Raw genomic sequence first — 12,982 nt, forward strand, 5'->3', positions numbered from 1 at the left:
CATTGCCCAAGGGGGGAGAGGGGAAATCATTGAAGTGTTACTTCCACACCAACGGCAGCAGAGAACAGCCACCAAACATAGCGTCGTCGATTCATTGGAAAACATAAAAATGCTAACAAATTCGAACGGAAACTCAAGTTCATTGTAAACTTGCGAACGGTAAACATGTCTACGAAGTTGCTAATCGTTTTGAAAATATTAATTGCAATCATGCAGCAAGTGGGCTTGGTGCAATGCATTATTGTGGAAAGGAATTTACACTCGTATTATCGTCTGCCAATATCGGCGGTGCGACGTACCAATACCACCCAGGAATATTATATACTCCAGTGCCCGTTCAAGTCTTCGTTACAAATACCCAAACCCAAGGATATGGATCTGTGCGTAATTGCAGGCAGATATAAAGACGAGGAAAAGGATAAGCGAGGAGAGAAAATAAAACCTGTTGTAGAATTGGCTAAAGCGAAAAAATATCCGTCCAACAAGGCGGAGCACAGAAATCATGAAGCGCCCAAGGAGGTGAAATGGATAAAAATTAAAAAAAGAAAACCCAAGAAAATTGTGATGTTGGTAAAGAAGCCATCCAAACCGAAGGAATACTATAAACGTCCCAAAACAGAAATCACCGAACAGTACAAAGCCACCAATGTACGCTTGTATTTGGATCATCCAGCTTCGGCTTCCGAGACTAAAATTACAGTGAATGGAAAACCAGTCCAAGTACATGACTCACTGGCCTCAAGTTCCTCCATCAAAGCGAAAATGTTACCAAAACCGCCACCAAGAGATAAAAAGTTACCCACAACCAAAGATATGGATTTCGTGGATGATTACCCGTCTGAATCTTCAGAAGAAAGAGGTGAAATGAGTCCAGCCAGTCCATTGAAATATTTAAACACAAAAAATGTTTTGAAACAATTGCAATTGCATCACAAAGCTAAACCTCATCATAGCCATCCATTGGATAAATCGGAAAAATTCTATGCCCAATCGAAAAACTATAAAAAAGGTTTCAAAACGAAGGGCTATCAAAACATGTATCATCGTGATGAAATCTATCAGGATCATATATTCTATGATGATTTACACGAACGTGGAAAATATGATATTTATAAAAAATCGAAAAAGAATTTGTGAATAAAAAAATAAATTTTAGAATTATTTAAAAGGGTTTAATTGATTGAATATTCGAGTTTTGCCATGCAGCTAAAATACGACAACAATCTACACGCTTATAACGCCACAGTTTGGCGTAGTTGAGCTTCAGGTGACGACAGAAGGTTTTAAGATTAAAATAAAGTCTCAGGCACATCTTCAATAAAAAAATTGGTAGCAGAAGGCCTTCCAAATGGTAAAATTTTGAATACTACCGGTTAGACAAAAGAATCCCAAAATACGACCATCATAACGTCCCAGTTACGCAGTTGGGCTTTAGGCAGAAGGTTTTCAGACTAAAATAACCATCTCTCAAGTCTCAGACACATCTCCAATAAACTTAAATTTTACATTTTTTATAGCTGAAGGCCTTCAAAATGGTCAGATTTTGAATACTACCGGTGGGCAAAAAATTCCAAAATTTTAGAAGCGAGTTTTTTCTTCCCCAAGCTTCTTATAAATGGAGATTATGAAACGGGTGGTCGTATTTTGGTGCTGTCAATGAATTGCAAAGGTAAATAAAGCCTTCATTGAGCTGACCAAATGACCGATTAAAATAATGAAGTAAAAAGATGTTAATTATCATATTTTGCAACTGCACCAGATCACCAGCCATCATCTGATGCTTCCAATAAAAAATACCACATCCAATAAGAATATGGACTCTCGATAATAAAGCATTGAAAAAAAAAACAGAGAATTAGCGGTAAATAAACTGGCCGAATCGAAAGTGTGAACAAATTCGGAAAATATGAACTACCTGACATTAATAAGTTCAATTTATCGAGAGTTCACTGTATTGGATTTTCGCATTGTCGAGAGTTCACTGTTGGTTGTATGAACCTAAAAATCTTAAATATTAAATTATTTGGATATCACAATTAAAAATAAATAAAACATTTATTATTTCCATTACTTATTGAACCCATGAGCTCAACAGGTGTTTGGTTGCCTGTCAAACGCTTTGCAAAAACTTTGTGCTAATACTGGCAGCCACTAACAACTACCACAACTTCTCACTTCTAATTCAATTAAGATTCGATTAAAACGCCATTATTGAATTGTCAGATTATCGCGCCAAATAACTGCAGTACTTCGCTCTTTGGCGCGTTAAATAATTGCAGACTACGACCAACACTAGTTGGTAAAGCAAACAAAACAATACCAAGTTTATGCAAATAATAACGATTAGAGGTTTTACTAAGTACACATACACATATACCAACATACATACAATAACTTTAACTAGGACTAGAGGAATTTGTTTGTTAGTCGGTAAAAATTTAGACGCATCAAGTGATTTGCTATTGAAATTAGTTTTAAACACGCAATCTATACTATAGTAGGTACAGTGGAGGTACATGCCGGCTCTGACACTAAGGTGAAGCAACTTTATTTTGTTGAGAATGAACAAAAAAGGAGAAAACAAAACAAAAACATAAACAAAATAAATTTGATGGATTTACCCTGAACCGGTGAAACATTCCCCCTAACTGCTGTTAATGGATGTGAAGTTCATTTACATTTGCATAAACGAGGCATATTTGTTGTGGCCCATCCACAGGTCTAAGCAGCTGATTTGTTTTTACACTAGAGCAAAGAAATAGTTGAAAATATTATGTGCTAATAAAAGATATATTTTTGAGGAGCGTTGTTTGATTTTGCACACCCATTGATGTTTGATACTGAAACCCGGTCAAATTTGATGTATTTTAAAGGTGTATACCACATTTTGCAATAGAAATTCATAAATATGGATCAAATTCAGAGATGGTGAAATATCTCCATGTAGTAAGTGTTCCATAAAGGTTCAAAAAAGGCACATAGCCACTGATTTTAGGTCGTTTTTAAAGCCTTAGTTTCAAAGACAATTGTGATGCCTGTTTTGAGATACGTCCCATATAGCGGTTCAGACCATTTATAAGAATTTTCAACGCTTCAAAACATATTTCTAGACCGATATAAATTTAAATTACATTTATATCGGTCTAGAAATATGTTTTAAAACGGTGTTTAAAGCGTTTTAAAGTTCGGATAATCAGAGCTTAATATATCTCCTTGTAGAAAATTGGTTGATACATAGGTTCTTGCAAAATTCTGCCTTTGAAATTTATTAGCATAAACGTACTAAGTACGTTCTGACGTACGGTCATGTGTTGTGTAGTTCAAAGTGATTTTAAAAAGAAAGTTGCCCAAAAATTGTATTACCTAGTGGATTATTACGGCAAACGTAAAGCACCGATGGAACAAAATCCTATAGAACAGCTTAAAACTGGTTTAATAAATTCAGAGACATCCTGTAACGTGACAAACGACACATACATACAGTAACACCTACGATCGCAACATCCACCATCACAACGACGAAAACATTGATATTTACCGGCGACTATATAATTCTAATTCACGTTGTTACACCGCATACATAAGTATTTCAGTCTCATCCATTGAGGGAAGCTTGCCATTCCACAGTCTTGCAGCAAGACTCTTGTTGTGTTGTGGGTGATCATGCTATCATTCACAATTCTTTTTAGTGGTTACCCATTATGGCGGCTACATAAATACATACACACAGAAGCTTCGGCTTACTGTTCCACACAAATGCTTTGGTTTACTGTCCCACACAGAGGCTTTCGGCTTCCACCAGAGACTTAGGTTTACTGTTCGTAGTTAGTATAGTAGTTTGTACGAGCTCTTAGTCAATATGTACTACTAACCTGTTACCGATCATCGTTAAATCGTCGTAGCAAACACCCAACCATCATCTTTCCCGATCACAGTTAAATCATCCTTGCCAATCATCATCTCCAACTCCCGACAACGATCGCTCCCGATCACCGCTAAATCGTCGTTGCAAACAAATCCAAAGTCGCCTTAACGATTTCGTTCTTTTTGAAGTAATCACAAATCCAAAATTTGTCCGGCGCCTTATGCTGTTGTATACCATGGAAGAAAAATGTTGTATGGAAAATTGTCCGTCTTAAAAGGGAGGTTCTGGTGTGATGCCGAATTTGAATCCGAATGTTTCTTTGGACCAAAATCTTTTTAGACAATTTGGAGTAGATTTACAAATGATCGTCCGTATTGTAACTGGGCGGATGGTGCGCACGATAATTCCCGAAATCGGTTACTCGGTTTTATCTAAACTTTGCACATCGTAATATTTCTTCTTTATATGATCATGCGAAGGAACTATCCGATTTCAACCAAACTTTGTACAATCTATTATCTTTACCCAATCTAGATCAAGTCCAAAGGTTTGACCCTTTTGTAAACTCCTTCTAATATCTCCCTCTAAATGGTCAAAATGTTCAATATTTATAAATCTAATATCAGGAGAATGGAATCTCCGATTTAAACGAAACATTGCACAACCCATTATCTTTACAAAGTCTATATCAAGTCCAAATATGGGACGCATTACTCAACTCCTTCTGGTACCTCCCCCACAACTAATCAATATTTTATGAATTTGTAAATTTAATTTGAAGCGAATTGAATAACCGATTAGATAAACATTAAATCCGAAGACCTCGGCAAACCATAGGCTGAGGGTATATATCTGTTGGCTACACTTTACTTGTATTATAAAAAGTTGAATGAATTCTAATATACAATGCGATTTAAAAATGTTGTAAAATTGCAAATTATAATAAAATTTAACCAGATAAAAAATTTAATTATCGTAAATATATAAATTCTCATTCTGCTTTCTGATACTTAATTACATTTAATTCCAGTCTGCGATCGTTTGCCTCCTTATGCGCCCTTTCCTAACATAACATATCTATCACCGAATTTTATTTACATACAAGTTTCTCCATTGTTGGCCCACAAAATCCAACCGCTTAGGGTTGCCGTTGATGCTCGAAAAATTTACTATAACAAATAACAACCAACCGCTACATTACCCCCTTTGTTTTTGTTTATTATCGTAAATTTATGTTATATGGATCGTAACCTTGGTGTTCGGCTAACTTGTTGTCTTTGGGCATAAAAACAACACCACTATCACCTGCACCAGTTGCATGTTACGTGATTTGGTGTCATCTGCCGGTTGTGACACGCTTCGTGAGCAATAGCATCAATAAAAAACGCTAAGGTTTTCCGAATAAATAAACAAACGGAGACACCAGGACAAACTAACAGACATTTATTTATAGACAGACAGACAACATGCATACATGACACACGCAGGACTCCAAGTTCCAAAATAATAAACAATAACAACAGGATATTCGAATAGGAATTGTTGTTAAGAAATGCAAAAAGGTTTTCCTGTCATAACGGTGGAAACCTTTCGTGATAAAAGTCGCAAATCGCAAAAGACAACGGAAACGGAAATTGACTAAACACAACAGCTAAGTAAAAGGTAAAGTTACAGTGAAGTGAAAATATATACATAGTATATAAAGCAAAGAAAGAAAATGGAATGAATAAAAGTTATGCAATCGTATGTGGAAATTGGTGAAAATTTATCATTTTCTTGATGAAAATTAATGAATTTTGTTAGTAAATGTACAGGGAAATTAATTACTAACCTAGTTCAGAGTGAAATAATTAATTGAAAATTGAAATAATTAATTGAAAATAAAGTTATATGAGGAAAATTATTTTTTATAGTATGTTGTGTAATTAAGTGAACAATTTTCAGTTAATTTTTAATTTTCATAAAAAATATTGAAGAAAATTTATAAAAAGCAAAGAAAAGTATTAAAATTTGTTCAATAAAAAAAGAAAAGTATAAAATATTTTTCAATAAAATTGAAAATTAAATGAAATGAAAAAAAATAAAAGTAATATGTAGTGGAGCGTTATGTAACCAAGAGAACGAAAAGTTTGTTACTTTGAAAATTCTTGGATAAATATGTTATGTAACCAAGTGAAAGAAATGGTTATATTGAAATTTCAGTTAAATTAAAATAGTGAATCCACACACAAAAAAAGAAAATAATTCAATAAAGGTGAATATCAAGTTAATCAAATACATAACAGGAATGTTACGTAACGGAATGTTACGTAACCAAGAAAACAAAAAAATGTTGTTTTGAAAATCTTTCAAAAAATATATTTAAATAAAATTAGAAAAATATAAATAATAAAAAATAGTTATTTTATAAAAAAAAATCGTTGGTAACAAATATGTTATATGCGTAACTAATTTAAATATTATGTGATTATTGTAATAATATATTATAGACAAAAAAAATAAATTAATAGTGATTAAAAATAAATAGTATGTATTTATGTGTGTGGAATGAATTAAATTAGTACTACAAAAATTAGTTATGTAAAAAGTTTAATTCGTAAGATAATATATTATAAATTTTATTCTATATATATATTATATAAATAATTATTGTGCATTATAAATTGCGATGTTATGAAACTTGGAAAAAATTGTTATTGTAAAAATGTTATCGTTATTCGGTTGTGTGTGCGTGTCATTATTCCATGCATTATAGCTCATGTGGAAAGGATACGAAATATGATAATGTCAACCTTAAAATCGATTTGTATTGATTTTGTTTTTTAAATATAAAAAGCATTTTTATTACATAACTAATGGCGAATTATCATCTAATATTTGAAATCGTAACAGGGCGACTACGAAATATTGTGAAAAGTGAAATGAAAATAATACCCATTTTGAGGACAATAAATTTGAATTTTTGATTGGTTCCATTGGAGGCTACCTAACATATATGGGAACAACTCTAGTTTAGTAAATACAATCTGATTTTTCTGAATTTTTTTTCAGAGGTAGGTATTTTTATTTTTATTATGGAGATATATTTTTTTCTTGGGAGACGTACCAGATTACCCGATCATTTGACTCGGAAGTTCGGTTACGGGTACACGCTTATATCTGGTTCTACGGATCCGGTTAATATCAAATCATTTTAAAGCTTATAAAAATAACTTTCCATTGAGTGGTGATATGATGGTTATATCAAAACGTTGTTGTTTTTTGTGATTAAAGAAAAGTCCTTATGATAACTCCTCACTGGAACATCGGAATCCAAAAATTCCAACGGTGTTAGAAAGAGTACATGTCTGGTTCTCGTATGAACTAGGATTATTGACTTCGCACAACAATTAACAAAATGGCGTAAGGACTTCACCGATTGGCTTTATCCTAGTTCATACGATAGCTATACACTCACAGAGAAACGTGCCAAAATTTGGAATCGATCGGATTATTAGTTTTTGAGTTATCGTGCCCGCCATTCGCAACAACGCTGTTTGGAGAAAAATGGGTTTTAAGTTTGAGAGGCCCTCTTGCCGTCATTTGATGCTAGCACAATAAATCGGCTATATCTTCAAAAATTGTTGAGATTTTCATTTGAAAATTTATAGGGACATTCTTGAATTATTGTAGGTTTGAATTAAATCAAAATACAACATTAAATTTTTTGAAATATAATGCAAAAATTATGGATATGAACAAAATATGATTTTCTCTTAAATTAAAATCGGGTATTATATTCAAATACATTTTATAATTATTATTTATATTTGTAGATTTTTTGAAAGTCCTTTTCAAAAACTAATCATATTATTTTAATAATTATGTAATCTATATAAAATATACATTTGGAAACTCATTCGAAACGGGTTATATACAAATTTTAATGGTTAGTTGAAAATCTTCAATTTAGTCCGACTGAATTAGGCGTTAGATATAAAATCTTCAATTCAGCCGGGCTGAATTAGGTTTTCTATAGAAAATCTTCAATTCAGCCCGGCTGAATTAGGTTTTCTATACAAAATCTTAACTTCAGCCCGGTCGAATTAGGTTTTCTATTGAAAATCTTCAAATCAGCCCGGCTGATTAATAATTCGTCAACTGTGACGATCGCATAAACCACTTTTGTAGTACAGCGATTGCATTTTTAATTTTTTTGCACAAATCGACCTTAGCCTTTTTTTAGCGTTTGTCAAAACTTTACCCATTTTAGTGAAAATGATATCTATTATGTATAAGGTTTATATTTGCGTAATTAATAATCCGGATTAGTGATATTTTAATTATTATTACGTTAATTTCCAGATCTTCTACTTCTTCGTCCTGCAAAATGGATGGACCTTCAACCAGCGCCGAAGCAGCGGCAGCTGGTAATGGTCCAGATCCACGCTTGGAACTAATGGGTTCCTTTGTAATAAAATCCCTAAAATTAAAACCCGAAAAATGGACACGTGTCATCACCGTAGAAGAGACCAAGGGAATTATAAAAGAATTCCTTGATCGTCCCACACCAGTAGTCCTAATTATTATTCTAACACAATCTGCACAATTATTGCCTTCGACCACATTTCCACTGACACAACTGAAAAGCAAGGGAGTTTATTTCATTAAAAAGCACCCAGAGCCAATACCCCGCGAGAATTGTAATCATTTTATTATCAGCGGTGATTTGGCCACACGGACAATTGACCAGTTGTCGGCATTGGTGGAGGAAGTTTTGGTACCTCTGCTATCGAATGAGATCAATTACAAGAAATGGCCATTTATGGTGGCTCAAGATGTCCAGAAACATGTCCACAGTTTAAAGAGTACCGTGCATCAGGTTAAGGGTCAGGTGAGCGGTGAGACTATCCTAGCCATGCCAGTGGGTGTTGAGAAAATCGTTAAAGCCGCCGCAGCAATTAGTGAAAACCCACAATTGCAAATTGATTTGTATTTGAAAAGTGCCATCGAAGGTGTGGTCATCAAATGGGCCACGCAGGTCCATGAAGTCATCAAGGAGAATCCGGCAAATGCCTTCCTAAATGGTCAAAATCCAACACCGACAACGGAATTTGTTTTCTGGAATAATCGTTTGAAAAATCTTTCGTTTATTTTTGAGCAATTGCGTAATGAGCGCATTCGGGCCATGGCCTTGGTTTTGGAACATTCACGTAGCGCATATTTTCCATGCTTTCAAACGCTATTTAAAAATGTAGTTACTGGTAAGATGATAATATTAGTTAGTGAAATGATATTAAAATTTAAATTTTCTGAAATTTCCAGCACTTGCTGAAGCCAAGGACATTACCATGTATCTGAATCCTTTGAAGAAATGTGTCCAACAATTGGAGGAAATGGATTTTGCTGAATGTAAACCTAATCTAATACCACTAATGCATGTAGTCTGCACAATATGGGGTAATTCCCGTTATTATAATCATTCGTCGAAAATCACAATACTACTTAGACAGATCTGCAATTTGATTATACATCAGGTAAATGTATGGCAAATTATTTTAAGGCTCAGTTTTTTGCTTAGTGTTTGTATTTTAGGCCAAACGCTTTTTGGATCCCTCTTCGATATTCCACAGCGACATAGATGAAGCCATGCAACGACTGACATTGTCCATCGAAATATTGAAATTCTTTCGTGCTCTCTTTGATCACTACAAGGAAAAAATTGCCGATTATTTTAAAGAGCCCGAGGAGAGGCCACCGATTCATTGGACTTTTCATCCTAATTCAGTTTTCAAACGCTATAATGCTTTTCTGGAGCGTTTGACTACGATTCAATGGTGAGTAATTTATAGCAACTGTGTGCAGCAAAACTCGAGTAAATGAAAGCCACGTAAACTAAACTCCTGAGTATTTCGTACTCTAATAGGAATAGAATAGAAATAGAAAAACTTAGACATTTTTAAAAATGAGTTAAATCCATTGCATTTAAAAGTATTGGGACTCTATATCGAACACAGAAGTTCGTTGTTAGCACTTCTGTGTTCCTATATCAAAGTTTCTTTCATATTCCGAACCGTTGGGCGCCACTGCATCTGAGCTTGAACTATAATCTTTATAATTCTCTTTTGCTTATTATTTTCTAATTTTTATATTCCTTTATCGTTTGACATATTTATCTTTGCTCCTTCCACAGGTTCTTCTTCACGGTGATTGAATTCTTGAAGCTGGAGAAAGTTGAAATCGGTGGTCTACGCGGTCGCCAACTGAGTACACGCATTACGGCCGTTTATGTTGAGTTCAATCAATACTTTACGGCCTTCGCATCGAAAAGTTATGATGTTTTAGATCCCGATGATCTTGAATTCGATGTGGATTTTGAAAATTTTCAAATGCGTATACTAGAGTTGGACATGAAATTGGCCGCGATACTGTGTCAGGCATTCGACGATTGTTACAATTTGGAGAGTATTTTTAAGGTGAGTAGACGAAGAGCAACTTTTTTGATTGGACGCCAATTGTGTTTAAATTATGTCATATTTTCTACTTAAATGATACGATGTGGCTTTAGCTTGGATACAATCTACATGTCGATTATATTTTTTATATTTGGAAGAAATATAACGTTGGGCGCCAATAATTATTTTTATTACATATTTTAAATATAAAAATTACAATAGTTCTCTATATTAAAAATAGCTTTCAAACAATACTCCCTTAATTTGATTAGACAAATTGGCGCCAATTATATGTTCCAGGCTCTTTTATATTGAGATCGAAAGTTTAAATTAATATTTTGTTCACTTATCTTCTATATTGTATCCTTTCCACCCTCTACAGCTTATTAACATTGTGGGAAGTGTATTGGAGAGACCCAAGATCAAGGAACAATTTACACAAAAATATACCGAGATCGTACGGATGTTGGACGAAGAGCTGACAGTGTGTGAAGATATCTATGACAAACAAATGTTTATGAGATATGATAATTTGACATTATATCCCGAATATAATTGTCCACCGGCGGCGGCATTTATACGCTGGTGTGGTCAGCTGGAACGGAGGATAACCATACCCATGAAACAATTTCAGGCCTTGCAACATGAGTAAGTTCCACACAATACTCTGCTAAGTACCTGGAATTTAATGTTAATCTTTTTTTAGAATAACCAAATCGGAACAATCATTGGATATTATAAAACGTTACGAACGCCTGCTATTGAAAATCGGTGCCAGCCGTTCGTATGTCTTCGAGGAATGGACGGAAAAACTAAATGAACAAATCGAAACAAATCTGGAAAAGTCGCTGATCAAACGTGATCCCAGTACAAATCTATTGATACTCAATTTTAGTGCCGAACTATTCTGCATATTGCGTGAGGTACATTACCTAAAGCAAATGGAAGTTGAAGGTGTACCGCAGGTGGCCTTAGATTTCGCTGACAAGGGTGATGTCTTCCGCACGTACACATTGAATTTGGAAAAGACCATTGATTGGTATAATACCATTCAAGAGAATAGTTCTACGGTGGAATTGAAAATGATTGAGAAGGAAATACGACAGATCGATGATTTGGTTGAGGTTGGCATTAATGAATTGGTATGGAATTCGGAAGGTAAGTTAAAGTGTATAGGCAGGCGGAGACATTGGGAGGAGGTTTTTTTTCATTGGAATATGACATTGTAATTGTAATTCATGATTATAAAAATTATAATGAAATAATATAAGGAAAAATCATTAAGAGTACATAAATATGCTCGTATGGGAGGTTCAAAAAGGTTGGGCGCCAAAAAACAGGACGGAATCTCATTACAAAATTTATAAACAAACCGAGCTAATATACAAAAAATTGTTTATAAATATTTTTGATAAAGAATATTTTATTTAAATTGTTTTGGAACTACTTTTGAAGAAAGACTGTCATCTCCACATTTATTTCTCCCTATATATGTATTGTAAATTGTCTATTTCCCTCTCTTTATCATTATCTCTATCCATGATGCTGTTACAGACATTCTAACCTATCTCAATAAGTTACGACAACCTGTTGCTGCTCTTCAAAATCGCATGGATCATACACAGGGAAATCTCAAACAAATTCGCGATATAATGTCCGTTTGGGTTCGCCAGCCATTGTTCGAAAGACGGGATGGAAAAAAAGATGCTGTACTGTGCATAGATGAGCGACCCGATCGTACCGCCAAACGCTATGCAGAAATTCAAGAAGCATCAGAAAAAATACACGAACTACTACACGACAATATGATTCAGTTCGATATGCAGGATAAACAAAATGATGAAATGTGGCTCAACTATGTGGATTTTGTCGATAACATCGTCTACGAATATTTGCTAAAGACCGTCGGTGTTAGTGTCGGATATATTGTCGAGAATATGGATCCAGAAAATAATTATGCTCCGCTGTTTGAGGCCCGCCTGGAATTGGTAGAACCAAATATGGTGTTTGTACCCTCTTTGAATCCTGCCGACAGCATGGGCTTCAATAATATGCTAATCGAATTGGTTCGCGATATCCTGAAAATGGGAACTCTAGTGAAACGCCTTAAGAAAAATGTCAAGCAGAATTACGGTGATATGATCAAGGCTAATCAGGATATTATCGATATGCGTAGGGAAATTCTAAATGGTGTGGATTTGGTAATGGAGGAGGCGGCCATGTTTTGTCGGCAATTCGAAAGATATTCGTATTTGTGGTTGGACGATCGCCATGAGTGTATGGAATATTTTTTGGAGTATGGTCGCATACTCGATGCCGATGAAATCGAACTGGTCATGCTGAACGATGCGGCAGCCCCCAAGCCCAGTCCACCCACCATAGAGGCGTTTCGCGAACAGATCGACAACTACGAAAGTCTGTACAATGAAATTGAAGATATTGCACCCTTTCAAGTATTCAGCTCCTGGTTTCAAGTCGATGTGCGTCCCTTCAGACAGGCTTTGCTGAATACTGTGTGCAAGTGGGGCAACATGTTCAAGACTCATCTGGTGACGACGGTGACTTCGAACCTCATGGATTTGGGTGACTACGAGGGTTTGGTCAGTATTATGGCCTATCTGATGCAGGTTAAGAGCGTGCCGTAAAAACCGATGAAATGTTTGAGCCAATGCAAGAGACTACG

General features: G+C 34.9%; 1 protein-coding gene across 1 annotated transcript; it reads left to right on the forward strand.

Annotated features, from left to right (window-relative positions):
* Positions 1-210: 210 nt before the first annotated feature.
* LOC133321736 (dynein beta chain, ciliary-like) lies at positions 211-12,944 on the forward strand. The gene is made up of 8 exons (XM_061530816.1): positions 211-1,037; positions 8,210-9,108; positions 9,170-9,381; positions 9,440-9,681; positions 10,038-10,320; positions 10,682-10,947; positions 11,006-11,457; positions 11,854-12,944. The coding sequence occupies exons 1-8, from the start codon at positions 211-213 to the stop codon at positions 12,942-12,944; spliced, it is 4,272 nt and encodes a 1,423-aa protein (XP_061386800.1).
* The last annotated feature ends 38 nt before the right edge of the window (positions 12,945-12,982 follow it).

The sequence above is a fragment of the Musca vetustissima genome, unplaced genomic scaffold, assembly GCF_032173495.1.
Source record: "Musca vetustissima isolate MV318-11 ecotype Yass unplaced genomic scaffold, APGP_CSIRO_Mvet_v1 utg30594, whole genome shotgun sequence".
Lineage (NCBI taxonomy): Eukaryota > Metazoa > Arthropoda > Insecta > Diptera > Muscidae > Musca > Musca vetustissima.

Bases quoted from the DNA above. Each gene is read 5' to 3' on its own strand.
- LOC133321736 (XM_061530816.1), top strand. From the start codon at position 211: ATGCAGCAAGTGGGCTTGGTGCAATGCATTATTGTGGAAAGGAATTTA. The intron at 9,382-9,439 runs GTAAATGTATGG...TTTGTATTTTAG, and splicing joins GCAATTTGATTATACATCAG to GCCAAACGCTTTTTGGATCC. The intron at 10,948-11,005 runs GTAAGTTCCACA...ATCTTTTTTTAG, and splicing joins TTTCAGGCCTTGCAACATGA to AATAACCAAATCGGAACAAT.